At 42.7% G+C, this 19270-nt stretch overlaps 1 protein-coding gene across 1 annotated transcript in view; it reads right to left on the bottom strand.

Annotated features, from left to right (window-relative positions):
- Nucleotides 1-18287, bottom strand: part of LOC143928274 (putative ferric-chelate reductase 1) — a 41632-nt gene extending 23345 nt beyond the window's left edge. The window contains exons 1-4 of the mRNA XM_077453057.1: nt 18129-18287; nt 9679-9887; nt 3762-3901; nt 1226-1314 (exon numbers count right to left, since the gene is read on the bottom strand). Of these exons, the coding sequence (XP_077309183.1) occupies nt 1226-1314; nt 3762-3901; nt 9679-9874 (425 nt within the window). The 5' untranslated portion in view covers nt 9875-9887; nt 18129-18287. The remainder of the gene's footprint in view (nt 1-1225; nt 1315-3761; nt 3902-9678; nt 9888-18128) is intronic.
- Nucleotides 18288-19270: the final 983 nt, after the last annotated feature.

Genomic DNA, 19270 nt, shown 5'->3' with positions numbered 1-19270 from the left:
AATGAGATTCACCCTCTCTAAGCCCTTGTACACATGGTCAGACATTTCGACAACCAAATCCGTCAGATTTTGGCCGTCGGATTCTGTCCGACGGATCTAGTCCAAAACTGTTGCATACACACGGTCGAACAAAGTTGTCAAAAAATCCGATCTTTCAGAACGTGATGACGTAATTTCGTTACGATGGGACTACGTTCAGGCTAGTAGCCAATAGCTTTGATGTAGGAATTTGATCTGAGCATGCGTGGCACTTTGTCCGATCGGTATTCTCTACACATGATCGGAGTATGTCTTATCGGACCAGTTGGTCGGGAAATATTTCCAACATGTTGTAAAATTTGGTCCGGAAACAGTCCGATGCATATCACACACAGTCGGATTATCCGACAACACGGTCCGATAGGACACATTCCGACGGATTCTCCGACCGTGTGTACAAGGGCTAAATGTCCTGCTGACCATTGTCATACAAAAAACAATGTTATGGGAAAACTCAAATTTTGCACTTGTCATCTGAGCAAGTGCTGTGGGTAAATCTTTCAGTGGGAATACCTATTCTGGTAATAACTGTATTTCTAGGACCATAAATGAAATAAAAAGTAAAATCTCCCCAATTGGACAAATATAGACTAAACCAAACTGACTAGAGTTTTTTTGTTACACTTCCCTACTGTCTTCAAATCTGAAAGAAAATTTTTAGCTATAATTACACGTTAATATTTACTTGATCTATAAAAAAAAGGAGCATTTATACAAAAAAAAAAAAAAATGTAATTTTAAAACTTAGGCTGCATTCACATTACATCGTTTTGAATCGCAGGCAGGGCTGCCTGTGATTCGACAGCACCGGGGTATGCATAAAACTTGGGACTCGCATTTGAGATCGCACTCATTTGAATGACACCTTGAATCGCGGTGCGGGTCTGCCGCCATTGTCGTGTGATAAATCGCGCTGCAATCCCCATCAAGGGACGCACGCCGCCCAAAAGTAGCTCCTGAACTATTTGCGATGAGGGACACTCGCGGCAGGCCCGCACCGCGATTTGAGGTGTCATTCAAATTAATGGCATCTCGAATGCAAGTCCCACGTTTTGTCATTCACACCTCGGCGCTGTCAAATTGTTGCCGAATCCGCGGCAAATCTTCCCACGATTTAAAATGCAATAGTGTGAATGTAGCCTAAATATAATACATTAAGAAAGCATATGTATTTATGAATCATTACCTGAACTGTATATCAGTTTTTGTTTTTGGGGGTATCCAGATCGCCTGTACACTCGATTTTAAGTCTCTTGATGTGTGACTCACTGCACTCTGTAGAAACATCATATTATATCAAAACATTCATTGGATAAGAAGCATGAAAAAGGTAAAGCATCATTCCAGTATTCATCGTTCTCATCAAATATGAAGCTGAATACCCATTATAAGGCAACTTACGCTAGTAGAAGTGAACTTCGTACATTTGATAAAGTATGGAGAGCATATGTTGAATCTCCACACACTGTCTCTGATTGATTGCTCTTTTTTGGTATAATTTCAGTTTTCTTTGTAAGGATAGGAAGAGTCACCCTTTAAGTTTATACACTTCCTTTTACATTTAGAATCTGCTTGCATAGATATATATACTGAAGGTTAGTGAAACTGCTCCACAAGCTATGCTTTGCAAGTTTCTTCTGAAGTGCCAGTCTGCAAGAAGCAGGATGCTCCTGTGGTCACAGCTGACATTTGGGTTTTGCATACTTAGAACATATGGGGCGTGTTAGGAACATTGTGCTGCGGTTTTATGTTCCAAACATGATTAGAGATTAAATGTTCCACAGAAATTATTTTCTGGGCAGAAATCACCTAAAAATGTTGCTTATTGATGTGGATGTATATGATTGGTTGCCCAAGGGGCCTTCCCCATTGCGCTTTGTGTAATTTCTAAGTGCATATATTCAATGTTCAGGAAATAAAGAATTGTATTCTTGATAAACCATACATGGTGCATGGTTTCTTGACTACCCGACTGGTCAGAGAGTCTTTCCAATGACCATTAGAGTCCAGCTCAAGCATAACTAGAGGGGCACACCTTACACTCTTGAATGTCTGTCCCGAATTAAGTGAAATGCCTTGAATAACTACATAATGTCTCTCTGCATTGTATGAATATATGTATCAGGGATCTCATGCAGCAGGTGCTCATTCCCGTGCAGTAAATGCTCATTCCTATTCAGCAGCTGCTAAAACCCCATTCAGCAAGTGTTAATTCGAGTGCGCATGTGTAGAGTCACAAGCATAGAATCCAAAGACGAGCAAGGCTGCGCATTGGCGCATATGTGCAAGCGCGTGCACGCGCATCCAAAGGTTCTGGCAGCAGCCTATTTAAACTGATAGTCTGCCTGCCTTCAGTGTTGGATTGTCTTCAGCCTTGGTTCCTGTGTCCCTAATTCTTATCTATGTCTGCTAACCTTGGTACATCTAACCCCTCTCTCGGATCACCCCTGCTTGCTATATCTGCTTCTTGCTTATGTTATCGACCCCGGCTTGGATTTATGACCACGTCTCCTGATTTGGTACCCCATCACCAGCACATTACAGACTTCTGCCTATTTCCGACCTTGGAACTGATCCTGATTCTGCACCTGTCTGCCTGGCTCCCGCTGAACAAGGCTTGAGACCAGACTCTACACCACCACTGGAAGGACACCTGTATATACTCTTGATTTCTCATAGGATGTGGAGAGTCCTGTACAGGTCACAGGTCTAATTTTATTTTTTTCCCCCCTTTTGTTCTTTTATGTCACCGACATAAACGCATAAACACTCCATAGAAATACATGCATCCGACACCTCACATGCAGATTAGGGAGCCGGACACATGAATAGGGGGGTGGCACCTCTGCGCCCTGCATGGACGAGCCGCCACTGTTAATGTTTCTAAACCTTTTTCAGTACTTGAGTGTTTATTTATTCCAGTGGCCAGAATAAAATCATTTTCTGACTAATGGATTCAACTTCAAAACTACTCAGGAAAGGAAAGCATTTGTACTAAGAATGATAATTCTTTTTTGACACCAAGGATAATGAACTAAATGTGGACCTTAGTTTTCAAAAATCACTATCCAACAATTTTACGACCTCTCTCACTTCTGTGACTCTTCTCCCTCCTATTCCATAGCTCTCTCCCTGCCTTATCTCACTTAAAGCAAAGCTCCACCCTAAAGTGGAACTTCCGCTCATCGGAACCCTCCCCTCCCCAAGTGCTTTCAATTGGCACCTTTCAGGGGGGAGGGGGGTGCAGATACCTGTATAATACAGGTATCTGCACCAACTTCCGGTCATAGATAGCCACAGAATTGGCGGGTATTTACGCCACTTCCTGTCCCCCCCGCTGTTTGCTGGGAACAAGGATCCCAGAGACAGCAGGGACCATCCGTATTGCGAAGCCCGACTCGCGCATGCAAGGTTTCACTTCCTGATTCTCATACCAAAGATAACGGCGGCTGCACCCGAGAGCCGAGCGACAGATCTGCTTTGGGTGCCGACATCGCGGGCGCGCGTTGGGCAGGTAAGTGTCCATATTTTAAAAATCAGCAGCTGCAATATTTGTAGCTCCTGACTTTAAAAAAACAAAAACTCCCGCTTTAAGCTGGGTGCACACTGACAGATCACCGTACCAACACAAATGATGTTGGTGCAGTGATCTGCCCCACGCTGTGCTATTGTATTCTGACAGGATGATAGGAGATATATAGGAGAAGTTATATTAGACTCACTGCAGGGGAGCTGCATGTAAGGGTTTGTATATCCGAGTTATTGACCACAAAAGTGCCTAGGCTGGTGTTACCATTAGGAGCACGGGCCTGAATCATGAAACCTTTGTAGTCGGACCCATTTTGTTCTTTGCTGAGAGTAACTGCAAGATAAAATAAAGAGTGTTAATTAACATGGGTGTAAAAATTAGGCAGCGAAACAAACTTTTACCCACTTACTGATTTGTTGGGCACATTATGTCATGTTGATTTTTACGGCACAAATGTATTTAAAATGTAGGCGGCTTTTTTATCCCCTTTAGCCCACCTCAGCATAAGGTGTATAGTTGTTCCATTTTCAAATGTACCTAAATCCATAAAGTAAAATATAATATATTGCTGCTTAGGATTCTTTAGATGTCATTGCTGTATCAGCCTTTTTTTTTGTATCTATGTAGGGAGCCATGGTTGTCACACAGGCTGGACTTCAAACATTTCCATTACATGGTGGACTGATGGAATGATTCATTTACGGAATAACAATATGTAATAAGTGACAAGGACAATGGCTTTCTGGCAAGAACAACAGATATTTTATGTATCTGCTGCAAATGTTCTTAACCTGAAACAAATTAAGGCAGCCTGCTCATCTACCCACTACAATACTGGGCACTTTTATCCCCTTCTTGCCCAGGCCAATTTTCAGCTTTCAGCGCAGTCTCACTTTGAATGCCAATTGGGTGGTCATGCAACACTGTAGCCATAAGACATTTTTATTTATTTTTTATCGCGCAAAAAGAGCTTTCTTTTGATGGTACTTAATCACCACTGGGTTTTTTTAATTTTTTGCTAAATAATCCAAAAAATACATTTTTTCTTTATTTCTGTTATAACATTTTGCAAATAAAAAAAACTTTTTTCATGAATTTAGGTCAAAATGTATTCTGCTACATTTTCTTGGTGAAAATAACTCAAATTAGTGTTTAATATTTCATCTATAAGAAAGTTATAGAGTTCACAAACTATGGTATATACTGTATATTTGAAAATCGATCAATTCTGATGTACTGACAACCTCATCTAATTTCTTGAGGTCTGAAAACACAAGAACAATACAAATATCCCCATAAATTACCCCTTTTTTAAAAGTAGACAGTCCAAGGTATTTAGTAAGAGGCTTTGTGAGATTCTTGAAGTTGCAATTCTTGTTAAAATATTTTGAAAAATAAAGAAATGTAAAGAAAATAAAAAAAAAATGTTTTCAGAATGTTTTTTTTTCTACATACCATCACCAGTGCAGTACAGCATTATCATATAACTGTGAGGCCGCGTACACACGCGGGGACTGTTCGGCCAACTTTGTCCGTCAAACAGTTTCGGCAAACAGTCCGCTCAAAATGAGCATGGACGGACATGGCCACACACGACGTACGAACAGTTTGCTGAAACCGCGCGCGATGACGTGAACGGCACGTACGACGGGACGAAAAATACGACGTCCTATACACTGCATTATAACTTTCGGCGTGTAAATCCTTTCTGAGCATGCGCGGAACTTAGTTTGTCGAACAAGCCTACACACGAGGGAACTGTTCGCTGAAACAAGGTTTCAGCGGACAGTTTTTCGGAAATTCCAAAAAACCTTGTTCAGCGGACTGTTCGCTGAAACTGTCCGCTGAACGTCCACACACGGGCGGACTGTCCGCCGAAACACTGTTCAGCGGACAAAGTTGGCCGAACAGTCCCCGCGTGTGTACGCGGCCTAACAGTTTTTTTTATTTTTCTTAATTTTTTCTTAATTTTTTTTCCTTTTTTTTCTTTACACACTGTGATCAGAGCAATACAGTGTTGCCATAGTAACACTGTATTTCTCTGCGGAAGTGATCAGGATTTTGTTTTGTTTTTTACACAATATGATCGCTTATACCAATGATTTTCATTCTTATAAGTAACCATTTTTACTGAAACTGACTCTGTCTTTTGTTGTGATTAGCTGTGATTTGCCAAAGCTAATCACATGGAACAGATGGGCTGTGATTGGCCCTGTCTGTACTGTGTGATCACGGTGACCAATCACAGCTAGCAACACAATTGTATACAATGGATAGCATAAAAGGAAGCCACCCATTGTTTACCACTGTCACGTGATCTGCTGTGATAGGTCACGTATATTTTTTGTATACAGTGCAAAAAACAAAAAGGTGATTAAATACCACCAAAAGAAAACTCTATTTGTGGGGAAAAAAAAGAACATACTTTTTTTTTGGGTACAGCATTGCACAACCGTGCAATTGTCAGTAAAAGTAATGCAGTGCCGTATCACAAAAAATGGCCTGGTCTTGAAGGGGGGTAAACCTTCTGGAGCTGAAGTGGTTGAATAGTTTTCACTTTTGCCAGGCTTTATATTTACCATACTCTGATGTGTTCTGGCCAGTCACATGACATGCCATGCCCTCTTCCAGTCTTTCCAACCACAAGAGGTCCTCAGACATGATAATGTCACTGGCACTCTCTGCATCAATGTAGGCAAACGACACACAAGAGCAGCGCTCTCAACAAAGGAGACTCCTGATAAATCCGAAGGGGAGTCTTTCAGCTGGGTGCACAGGCTTAAAGGATCTCCATCCGCTGTAACAAGTATTCAGAAGAAAAGGTAGCCGGCAGCTCCAGAATCCAGTAAAATGAATAATCTGTATTGCTACATATAAGTGGATAAAAACAACTTACACGTTTCGGCACAAAGCCTTGATCACATGCACTCTCTGCAGCAACACTCTATGAATGAAGAGTGCTGTGATGATGCTTCTTATTGGGGGGGGGGGGGCGCATTGATGCTCTGCAATCAGAGAATGTTCTCATTCAGACTGACATCTTATGGAGAGAAAAGTAGAAGGGGGGGTCAGCTCCAAACTAAGGCTACTTTCACACTGGAATGTTGTGGCCATTGGCAGTAAAGCATTGCTTTACCATCGTGTTAGCGGCGCTATTCGGCCTCTAGCGGGGCGGTTTTAACCCCATCCTGCAAGCACACCACTCCAGTGTGAAAGCCTTCAGGCTTTCACATTGGAGACACAGCAGCGGCTGTTTCAGGTCGCTTTGCAGGTGCTATTTTTAGCTCTGTGGAGCCTGCAAAGTGCCCCAATGTGAAAGGGGTCTTAGAGTGGGTATTGCGGTGTGAGCTTTTTTTTTTTGGTTCACTGCCTGTGGGCTGTTTAATGTTTTGATCCATGACACTGGTATCATAGTTTTTTTCATAGTAAGGTTGAATAAAGACACCAGTCCATCCAGTTCAACCTGAGTGAGTGACTACAATTGTCCCTATCCCTGTACATTGCACACTCACATTGGTCCCTACCCTCAATGAGCCCACAATCCAAGGTCCCCATTCAATTAACCTACCTGCATGCCTTTGGATTGTGGGAGGAAACCAGAGTACCTGGAGGAAACCCACGCAGGCACAGGGAGAACATGCAAACTCCAGGCAGGTAGTGTCATGGTTGGGATTCAAACCAGCGACCCTTCTTACTGCTAGGTGAGAGTGCTATCCACTACACCACTGTGCCGCCCATCACAGACCATAATAAATATTCTCAGGAAAGCAAAAGCTGTTTTCCCTCAGATTCCCTGTGTGAACAGAGTAGGTAGGCAGTTGGGATAATGTATTCATTCCGTGGTGTGTTTTTATTTAAAGGGGGTTGTTAAAGCAGTGCACATAGCCACTGCCAGCCCCGCTGCTAGGATTACATGAAGACTATACTATATGCCATTTTCTAAAATTCTTATAAATACTTATACAGTTTTTCTTATCCCCAAAGAGCGGTCATGTGACCACCCGGTGCTGTCTTCCTCCACTGTATGTATTACACAGGGAGTGGCTAAGCTCGCTCTCTGATGTCTGCCGGCTGGTCACGTGACCTCCTCTGTAATACAAACATCGGAGGAAGACAGCGCCCGGCGGTCACGTGACCAGTGCCGGTGCTACCACTAGGCGAACTAGGCAGCCACCTAGGGCACACTGCTGTCTAGGGTGCAGCCATGGCTGCTGGTTCTTACTGTTTGACTTTGACCTACAGTAGTCCATGTCATTGTCCCACTCTCCATGTTGGCTCCAATGCCTGGAGCTCGGTATGCTGCTGCCCTGAGCACTTTCAGGTTCTGCTGTGGGTCACTATCTCTGTTGGTTTGAGTTTTTTCATCTCCTATATTTCTTCACAGATATAACATTGCTGATGGGGGGGGGGGGAGGCTTGGGGTTGCAAGTAGCTGGTCTTGCCTAGGGCACAAAATAGTCTAGCACTGGCCCTGCACGTTACCACTGATCAGGAACAAGAAAAACTCTATTTATAAGAAGAATTTTAGAAAATGGCATATAGTATATACATCATGTCATCCTAGCAGAGAGGCTGGCAGTGATTGGGAGCAGTAATTTGCGAGCTGTTCGGAATGGTGATAGAAGGGGAGGGGAGGGGCAGCTCACATAGAGAGCTGAAAGGCAGAGAGGGGAGGGGGGAGGAGGACACAGGAGCAGAGAGGAAAGCTGCAGATAGCAGGCTGTGGATGATGGAGGTACTGACCACGGTGCCAGGTTTTATCAGCCATGATACACCGTGATCAGTTTGGGGGAGGGCAGAAACTGGCAGGATCAACCAGGTATTTCAGGTGTTACAGGGGGCCAAATCACACAGCACAAGTACTGTGCTGTATAACATGCTTTAACTGCTTCAGCTCCGGAAGATTTTACCCCCTTCCTGACTAGAGCACTTTTTTGCAATTCTGCACTGTGTCGATTTAACTGACAATTGCGCGGTCCTGTGACATTGCACCCAAACAAAATTGACGTCCTTTTTTTCCCAGAAATAGAGCTTTCTCTTGGTGGTATTTTATCACCTCTGCGGATTTTATTTTTTGTGCTATAAACAAAAAAAGAGCAACAATTTTGAAACAAAATCAGTATTTTTTAATTTTTGCTATAATAAATATCCCCCGAAAATATATATAAAAAAATGTTTTCCCCAGTTTAGGCCGATATGTATTCTTCTACATATTTTTGGTTAAGAAAATCACAATATGCGTATATTGATTGGTTTGCGCATAAGTTATAGCATCTACAAAATAGGGGATCGTTTTATGACTTTTCTATTATAAATTTTATTTTTTACTAGTAATGACGGCGATCAGCGATTTTTATCAGGGCTGTGACATTATTGCGGACACGTTGGACAATTTTGACACATTTTTGGGACCAGTGCTATAAAATTGCATTGATTACTGTAAACATGTCACTGGCAGTGAAGGGGTTAACCACTAGGTGGCAGTGAATGAGTTAAGTGTGTCCTAGTGTGTGTTCTAACTGAAGGGGGGATGGAACTGTGCAGGGGAGATGACAGATCGCTGTTCATACTCTGTATGAACAGACGATCTGTCTATTCTCCCCTCAGAGAACCGGAAATTGTGTGTTTACACACGCAGATCCGGATTCTTGGTGTGCCCTGAGCGATTGCGGGAGCCCAGCGGTGATTTCAACCACCGGGCACTCGCATCGGCTCCGTGGGAGAGCAGCCCAGCATAACATGACGGCAATTCGCGCAGCCAAGCCATGTTGCTGCAGTACAACTGCGGTGGCTGGTCGGCAAGCGGTTAAAGAAACAGGATCAATTTTTTTGGGGGGGTTAACAAACGCTTTATGAATTCTCATCTAAGCATCTAAAAATAGTCAAGTAAACATGTGAAAAATAATCTAGAGTTCCACCTACTGGATGAAAATGTAAATATTGTATATAATTCATTCTAATAAATATATTTTTTGTTTTGAACATAATTTAAAAAAAAAGCATATACAAAAACAATACATTCCTTTTAATATTAGAATATACCGGTAATATTTTTTTTTATAGGCAGATTTATGTTATCTAATAGTTCTATTTTAAGCTAGTATACTTACCTAAGAATGCTAGTATTCCAGTATAGTTGGTACTTTTTAAAGTCAGGCTATATGGAGCAAAAGTGGTTTGAGCTGACTGACCGTGACCAGGAATCATTGTTGAGCAGGAGGCTTCCACTTTTCCACCAGGATAGGCATAAATAAGCGTTGGGAAGATGGTAACCAACAGGAAGATGTTCTTTAATGATAGCTCCATATCTGTTGTGCCCCTGATATAGACAAATATACATTATAAAGAAACAAATTTGCTGTATACAGTATATGCAACTCATTTTTGAGACATGTTGGTTGCATCAGTTGTATGCTAAAGGGTTAATTATTAAAAAAAACAAGCAACATAAATGAGAAGAAAATTAGTGCAACTTCTTATAGCAATTAATCAGATTTCCTCTGCTGAGACAAGAATATAGAGCAGGGGTCTCCAAACTTTCTAAACTAAGGGCCAGTTTACTGTTCTTCAGACTTTTGGGGGGCCGGGGTGTGGCCATTGGGGGTAGAAACTGTCCTGGTGTCAGTGGGAATAAACAATGCTTTGGCGTTAAGGGGAGGAATAGCAGCCTGTTGTTGGTGTCAGCGAGAGGAATCGTGCCTATCATCGGTGTCAGCAGGAGGAACAGTGTCCCATCATTGGTATCAGTGGGAGAAATAGTGTCCCCTCATTGGCTTCAGTGGGAGAAATAGTGTCCCATCATTGGTATCCGTGGGAGAAATAGTGTCCCCTCATTGGTTTCAGTGGGAGAAATAGTGTCCCATCATTGGTATCAGTGGGAGAAATAGTGTGCCATCATTGGTATCAGTGGGAGAAATAGTGTCCCATCATTGGTATCAGTGGGAGAAATAGTGTCCCCTCATTGGTTTCAGTGGGAGAAATAGTGTCCCATCATTGGTATCAGTGGGAGAAATAATGTCCCATCATTGGTATCAGTGGGAGAAATAGTGTCCCATCATTGGTTTCAGTGGGAGAAATAGTGTCCCATCATTGGTTTCAGTGGGAGAAATAGTGTCCCATCATTGGTATCAGTGGGAGAAATAGTGTCCCATCATTGGTATCAGTGGGAGAAATAGTGTCCCCTCATTGGTATCAGTGGGAGAAATAGTGTCCCATCATTGGTTTCAGTGGGAGAAATAGTGTCCCATCATTGGTATCAGTGGGAGAAATAGTGTCCCATCATTGGTATCAGTGGGAGAAATAGTGTGCCATCATTGGTATCAGTGGGAGAAATAGTGTCCCATCATTGGTATCCGTGGGAGAAATAGTGCCCCCTCATTGGTTTCAGTGGGAGAAATAGTGTCCGATCATTGGTATCAGTGGGAGAAATAGTGTCCCATCATTGGTATCAGTGGGAGAAATAGTGTCCCATCATTGGTATCAGTGGGAGAAATAGTGTCCCATCATTGGTTTCAGTGGGAGAAATAGTGTCCCATCATTGGTATCAGTGGGAGAAATAGTGTCCCATCATTGGTATCAGTGGGAGAAATAGTGTCCCCTCATTGGTTTCAGTGGGATAAATAGTGTCCCATCATTGGTATCCGTGGGAGAAATAGTGTCCCCTCATTGGTTTCAGTGGGAGAAATAGTGTCCCATCATTGGTATCAGTGGGAGAAATAGTGTCCCATCATTGGTATCAGTGGGAGAAATAGTGTCCCATCATTGGTATCAGTGGGAGAAATAGTGTCCCATCATTGGTATCAGTGGGAGAAATAGTATCCCATCATTGGTATCAGTGGGAGAAATAGTGTCCCATCATTGGTATCAGTGGGAGAAATAGTGTCCCCTCATTGGTTTCAGTGGGAGAAATAGTGTCCCATCATTGGTATCAGTGGGAGAAATAGTGTCCCATCATTGGTATCAGTGGGAGAAATAGTGTCCCCTCATTGGTTTCAGTGGGAGAAATAGTGTCCCATCATTGGTATCAGTGGGAGAAATAGTGTCCCCTCATTGGTTTCAGTGGGAGAAATAGTGTCCCCTCATTGGTTTCAGTGGTAGAAATAGTGTCCCATCATTGGTATCAGTGGGAGAAATAGTGTCCCCTCATTGGTTTCAGTGGGAGAAATAGTGTCCCATCATTGGTATCAGTAGGAGAAATAGTGTCCCATGATTGGTATCAGTGGGAGAAATAGTGTCCCATCATTGGTATCAGTGGGAGAAATAGTGTCCCCTCATTGGTTTCAGTGGGAGAAATAGTGTCCCATCATTGGTATCAGTGGGAGAAATAGTGTCCCATCATTGGTATCAGTGGGAGAAATAGTGTCCCCTCATTGGTTTCAGTGGGAGAAATAGTGTCCCATCATTGGTATCAGTGGGAGAATTAGTGTCCCATCATTGGTATCAGTGGGAGAAATAGTGTCCCCTCATTGGTTTCAGTGGGAGAAATAGTGTCCCATCATTGGTATCAGTGGGAGAAATAGTGTCCTCTCATTGGTTTCAGTGGGAGAAATAGTGTCCCATCATTGGTATCAGTAGGAGAAATAGTGTCCCATGATTGGTATCAGTGGGAGAAATAGTGTCCCATCATTGGTATCAGTGGGAGAAATAGTGTCCCCTCATTGGTTTCAGTGGGAGAAATAGTGTCCCATCATTGGTTTCAGTGGTAGAAATAGTGTCCGATCATTGGTATCAGTGGGAGAAATAGTGTCCCCTCATTGGTTTCAGTGGGAGAAATAGTGTCCCATCATTGGTATCAGTAGGAGAAATAGTGTCCCATGATTGGTTTCAGTGGGAGAAATAGTGTCCCATCATTGGTATCAGTGGGAGAAATAGTGTCCCCTCATTGGTTTCAGTGGGAGAAATAGTGTCCCCTCATTGGTTTCAGTGGTAGAAATAGTGTCCCATCATTGGTATCAGTGGGAGAAATAGTGTCCCCTCATTGGTTTCAGTGGGAGAAATAGTGTCCCATCATTGGTATCAGTAGGAGAAATAGTGTCCCATGATTGGTATCAGTGGGAGAAATAGTGTCCCATCATTGGTATCAGTGGGAGAAATAGTGTCCCCTCATTGGTTTCAGTGGGAGAAATAGTGTCCCATCATTGGTATCAGTGGGAGAAATAGTGTCCCATCATTGGTATCAGTGGGAGAAATAGTGTCCCCTCATTGGTTTCAGTGGGAGAAATAGTGTCCCATCATTGGTATCAGTGGGAGAATTAGTGTCCCATCATTGGTATCAGTGGGAGAAATAGTGTGCCATCATTGGTATCAGTGGGAGAAATAGTGTCCCATCATTGGTATCAGTGGGAGAAATAGTGTCCCCTCATTGGTTTCAGTGGGAGAAATAGTGTCCCATCATTGGTATCAGTGGGAGAAATAATGTCCCATCATTGGTATCAGTGGGAGAAATAGTGTCCCATCATTGGTATCAGTGGGAGAAATAGTGTCCCATCATTGGTTTCAGTGGGAGAAATAGTGTCCCATCATTGGTATCAGTGGGAGAAATAGTGTCCCATCATTGGTATCAGTGGGAGAAATAGTGTCCCCTCATTGGTATCAGTGGGAGAAATAGTGTCCCATCATTGGTTTCAGTGGGAGAAATAGTGTCCCATCATTGGTATCAGTGGGAGAAATAGTGTCCCATCATTGGTATCAGTGGGAGAAATAGTGTGCCATCATTGGTATCAGTGGGAGAAATAGTGTCCCATCATTGGTATCCGTGGGAGAAATAGTGCCCCCTCATTGGTTTCAGTGGGAGAAATAGTGTCCGATCATTGGTATCAGTGGGAGAAATAGTGTCCCATCATTGGTATCAGTGGGAGAAATAGTGTCCCATCATTGGTATCAGTGGGAGAAATAGTGTCCCATCATTGGTTTCAGTGGGAGAAATAGTGTCCCATCATTGGTATCAGTGGGAGAAATAGTGTCCCATCATTGGTATCAGTGGGAGAAATAGTGTCCCCTCATTGGTTTCAGTGGGATAAATAGTGTCCCATCATTGGTATCCGTGGGAGAAATAGTGTCCCCTCATTGGTTTCAGTGGGAGAAATAGTGTCCCATCATTGGTATCAGTGGGAGAAATAGTGTCCCATCATTGGTATCAGTGGGAGAAATAGTGTCCCATCATTGGTATCAGTGGGAGAAATAGTGTCCCATCATTGGTATCAGTGGGAGAAATAGTGTCCCATCATTGGTATCAGTGGGAGAAATAGTGTCCCATCATTGGTATCAGTGGGAGAAATAGTGTCCCCTCATTGGTTTCAGTGGGAGAAATAGTGTCCCATCATTGGTATCAGTGGGAGAAATAGTGTCCCATCATTGGTATCAGTGGGAGAAATAGTGTCCCCTCATTGGTTTCAGTGGGAGAAATAGTGTCCCATCATTGGTATCAGTGGGAGAAATAGTGTCCCCTCATTGGTTTCAGTGGGAGAAATAGTGTCCCCTCATTGGTTTCAGTGGTAGAAATAGTGTCCCATCATTGGTATCAGTGGGAGAAATAGTGTCCCCTCATTGGTTTCAGTGGGAGAAATAGTGTCCCATCATTGGTATCAGTAGGAGAAATAGTGTCCCATGATTGGTATCAGTGGGAGAAATAGTGTCCCATCATTGGTATCAGTGGGAGAAATAGTGTCCCCTCATTGGTTTCAGTGGGAGAAATAGTGTCCCATCATTGGTATCAGTGGGAGAAATAGTGTCCCATCATTGTTATCAGTGGGAGAAATAGTGTCCCCTCATTGGTTTCAGTGGGAGAAATAGTGTCCCATCATTGGTATCAGTGGGAGAATTAGTGTCCCATCATTGGTATCAGTGGGAGAAATAGTGTCCCCTCATTGGTTTCAGTGGGAGAAATAGTGTCCCATCATTGGTATCAGTGGGAGAAATAGTGTCCTCTCATTGGTTTCAGTGGGAGAAATAGTGTCCCATCATTGGTATCAGTAGGAGAAATAGTGTCCCATGATTGGTATCAGTGGGAGAAATAGTGTCCCATCATTGGTATCAGTGGGAGAAATAGTGTCCCCTCATTGGTTTCAGTGGGAGAAATAGTGTCCCATCATTGGTTTCAGTGGTAGAAATAGTGTCCGATCATTGGTATCAGTGGGAGAAATAGTGTCCCCTCATTGGTTTCAGTGGGAGAAATAGTGTCCCATCATTGGTATCAGTAGGAGAAATAGTGTCCCATGATTGGTTTCAGTGGGAGAAATAGTGTCCCATCATTGGTATCAGTGGGAGAAATAGTGTCCCCTCATTGGTTTCAGTGGGAGAAATAGTGTCCCATCATTGGTTTCAGTGGTAGAAATAGTGTCCCATCATTGGTATCAGTGGGAGAAATAGTGTCCCCTCATTGGTTTCAGTGGGAGAAATAGTGTCCCATCATTGGTATCAGTAGGAGAAATAGTGTCCCATGATTGGTATCAGTGGGAGAAATAGTGTCCCATCATTGGTATCAGTGGGAGAAATAGTGTCCCCTCATTGGTTTCAGTGGGAGAAATAGTGTCCCATCATTGGTATCAGTGGGAGAAATAGTGTCCCATCATTGGTATCAGTGGGAGAAATAGTGTCCCCTCATTGGTTTCAGTGGGAGAAATAGTGTCCCATCATTGGTATCAGTGGGAGAATTAGTGTCCCATCATTGGTATCAGTGGGAGAAATAGTGTCCCCTCATTGGTTTCAGTGGGAGAAATAGTGTCCCATCATTGGTATCAGTGGGAGAAATAGTGTCCTCTCATTGGTTTCAGTGGGAGAAATAGTGTCCCATCATTGGTATCAGTAGGAGAAATAGTGTCCCATGATTGGTATCAGTGGGAGAAATAGTGTCCCATCATTGGTATCAGTGGGAGAAATAGTGTCCCCTCATTGGTTTCAGTGGGAGAAATAGTGTCCCATCATTGGTATCAGTGGGAGAAATAGTTTCCCATCATTGGTATCAGTGGGAGAAATAATGTCCCATCATTGGTATCAGTGGGAGAAATAGTGTCCCATCATTGGTATCAGTGGGAATTCCCATCATCGGTATCAGTGGGAGAAATAGTGTCCCGTTATTGGTATCAATGGGAGGAAACGTTTCCCATTGTTGGTATCAGTGGGAGGAATAGTGCCCCATCATTGACATCAGTGGGAGGAATAGTACTCCATTGTTTGTGTCAATGGGAGAAATAGTCCCCTGTTGTTAAAGAGGAACTGCAGTCTGCTCACATAATTTGTAATAAAAACATCTTTGCCATTCTGAAGCTTCCCTCCAACCACGTTGCATATTATTTTAAAGATACTGTGATTTTGTACTTGCCAAATATACTGCAGAAATCTCCCTCCACTGAGTCTGGCTGCAAACATTTTAACTGTGGGCAGCTGAAGGTGCTACCTGTTCACGTCCTGGCTTTAAACAGACACAAAGAGGCACACCTCCAGTACTGCAGCTCTCATTGGCCCTCTTATGACTCATAAGCCCTCCCTTCCTTGCAAACTCTCAGCAGAGTTAGAGAGAGAGCTGTGCATTATGCCATAAGCCTAGGCGATTTACCGGACAAGGAATAGGAAGTGGGCTGTATAATTTACTGGCAGAAAAAAAATTACTATCCAAAGTAATACAACAAGGACAGAGAATTTAATAGATGGAAAGGTGAATAAATGACTGAAGTTCCGCTTTAATGTCAGTAGCAGGAATTATGCCCCATTGTTGGTTTCAGTGGGAGGAATATGTGGGTGAATACACCACTCCTACAGCAATCCAAAGATGCGGCTTACAGGACTTTTTTGACCGTCCTGCAAGCGCACCACTCCAGTGTGAAAGCCCTCAAGGATTTCACATTGGAGTGAATTGAGGAGCTCTTTCAGGGCACTTTGCAGGCGCTATTTTTAGCACTTTAGCGCCTGCAAAGCGCCTCAGTGTGAAAGTAGCCTTATGCCCTGTACACGCGGTCGGACTTTCCGACGGAAAATGTGCGGTCAGATTGTGTTGTCGGAAAATCCGATCGTGTGTGGGACTTTTTCCATCTGAATTTTCGAAACACACAAAGTTTGAGAGCTGGATCTAAAATTTTCCGACAACAAAATCCGATCGTTTAACTTCCAGTCGCGTGTAGAAAATTCCTACGGACAAAGTGCCATGCATGCTCAGAATAAATTACGAGACGAAAGCTATTGGCTACTGCCCTCTTTATAGTCCCATTGTACATGGTTTATGTCACCTCATTCTGAACGATCGGATTTTCCGACAACTTTGTCCGACCGTGTGTAAGCAAGACAAGTTTGGGCCAAAATCCGTCTGAAAAAATCCAACGGATTTTGTCATCAGAATGTCCGACCGTGTGCACCGGGCATTAGTCCAGTAATTAAAACTCTAGTAAGGCCATAATACCTAGAACTAAAAAAAGTGCCTGAATGTGTCTTCACATCAGCCTCCTGTAATATCTTGCACAGCATTATTTAGACTGGAACGTTGGTGACGTTGAAGTTCTAATTGAACGTAACGTGTACAGGGGAGGGGCTACGCATGACGTCACCCACTGCTGCCCTATGGAACTAAAACGATTGTCGGCTTTACATGCTGTGATTTTATCATCTTTATGTGAGTAGTTTGTGTTTGAACACAAAAATTATACTTAAGCAGTGAGCACTTAGATCTTTTCTTTCTACCCTTGACCTGGCGTCCTTGCTGAGATCTAAGGAGACGTGAGAGAAGTTTATGGTCCGTGTTAACCCAGCTTGCATGACCACCTGTTTGCGCAGGGTTTGCACAGGGGTTCATGCCATAAGATGAGAGTGATTAGTTAGACCGGAGGTGGAGGGATTGTCATGCTACTGGAAAAAAATGACTTACGTCAATGCTACAGTTTGAATTTAAAACGTATTTGTGTGAACTGTGAAGTTAAGTCATGGATTGTGGAAGCTAACTAGTTTTGGGCGATTGTATATAGTGTATACCACATTTACCACTGACTAATGCAGAGTTGCAATGCAAGGAGATCAGCTAAAAGTAGTTGGATCTGTATGTGCGTTATAATAAATCGAAATTAGTCGATTAATCAATTTTTAAAAAAAAATGATTCATCGAACATGAAAATTTTAATCAGTAACAGCCCTAATTAATTTGTATAGTAATGAAATGGTAGCAAAGGTACATTATCATTAAGGCAAATATCCAATGGCATATTTATGGATTGGTAGTAAAGTGAGACTTGCCAGCAGAGTTAGTTATACTTGTTATTTTACCTTACAGCTTGTGTACAACCTCAAGTAGGTAAACCAAATTTTCTCATCAACAATATACAGTATAGTAAACAATTTCATAGGGTTAGATAGATAGATACAGTAGATAGATAGATAGATAGATAGATAGATAGATAGATAGATAGATAGATAGATAGATAGATAGATAGATAGATAGATAAAATTGCATATGCTACTATAGTATGCGGTAAAATGTCTTACACAAAATAAAAATTATGTGCTCTGTTGTTCCAGTGTACAATATGACAATACTCCATCATAACTAATTCATCCATAAATAATATTATAGTATACTAACCTTGCAGAGCTTGATCGGTGTGTGAACACTCTTAGATAGACTTGTTGTCTAGTAAATTTTAGCTGCTTCTCCTTTCCTACTCTCCGCTCTGTGGAAACCACATGCTAATGCAGAGTCATTTTGGTGTGGGAACTTCTATTGAGAAATACACCACCTTTCCTGTAATATCTTACACAGCATTATTTAGACTGGAAGAGGGAAAGTCATTACCAGTGGCAAATCCTCTATGAATGTAATGTGTGCAGGGTACACGGGCCTCAGGGGGATGGGGCCCACTGGGAACTGATTCACTTGGATGCCATCCTGACTCCTCAGCTGCTCTATTTCATACATGCTTACAATAATGGAGAGCATAAGGATGTATTGCTCTACAGCAGTTTAGTGTTTATGGAGGTCCATCATCGCTAGACTCTTCCAACACAATTTCTGTACATTCAGCAACTTGAGCAGATTTGTTACAAAGTTATAACTCAAGTGTATTGGTTTGGCAATTCCTTGTAGTGAATGCGTCTTGGCTAATATGTACAATCAGAAAACAAATCCAAATGTTGGCAATTCATTTTAGGGATGTGGAAATTAAAGTTTCATTTCTTGATTAATGGATTCATTTTTTTGATCGATCAAAATTCTTTCTCACCTCTCCGCTGGCTTCCGGGTCTTTAGGGAGTTCCATCAGAGATCCGGTGACGTCACGGACATCGACGTCACTGGACTCCTCCCCCTTCCCCAAGTGCCTCCGTCTGCTAACGAAGGGAAGGGGGGAGGAGTCCGGTGATGTTGAAGTTCTGATTGAACGTAACGCGTACAGGGGAGGGGCTACGCATGACGTCACCCACTGCTGCCCAATGGAACTAAAACGATTGTCGGCTTTACATGCTGTGATTTTATCATCTTTATGTGAGTAGTTTGTGTTTGAACACAAAAATTTAATCTTATACTTAAGTGGTGATCACTTAGATCTTTTCTTTCTACCCTTGACCTTGCGTCCTTGCTGAGATCTAAGGAGACGTGAGAGAAGTTTATGGTCCGTGTTAACCCAGCTTGCATGACCACCTGTTTGCACAGGGTTTGCACAGGGGTTCATGCCATAAGATGAGAGTGATTAGTTAGACTGGAGGTGGAGGGATTGTCATGCTACTGGA

This window comes from Lithobates pipiens, unplaced genomic scaffold (genome assembly GCF_037356315.1).
Source record: "Lithobates pipiens isolate NorthernLeopardFrog02 unplaced genomic scaffold, aLitPip1_a1.2 Scaffold_23, whole genome shotgun sequence".
NCBI lineage: Eukaryota > Metazoa > Chordata > Amphibia > Anura > Ranidae > Lithobates > Lithobates pipiens.
Note: the sequence above shows the minus strand (reverse complement) of the source record. Positions and strands in the feature narration are given on the sequence as shown.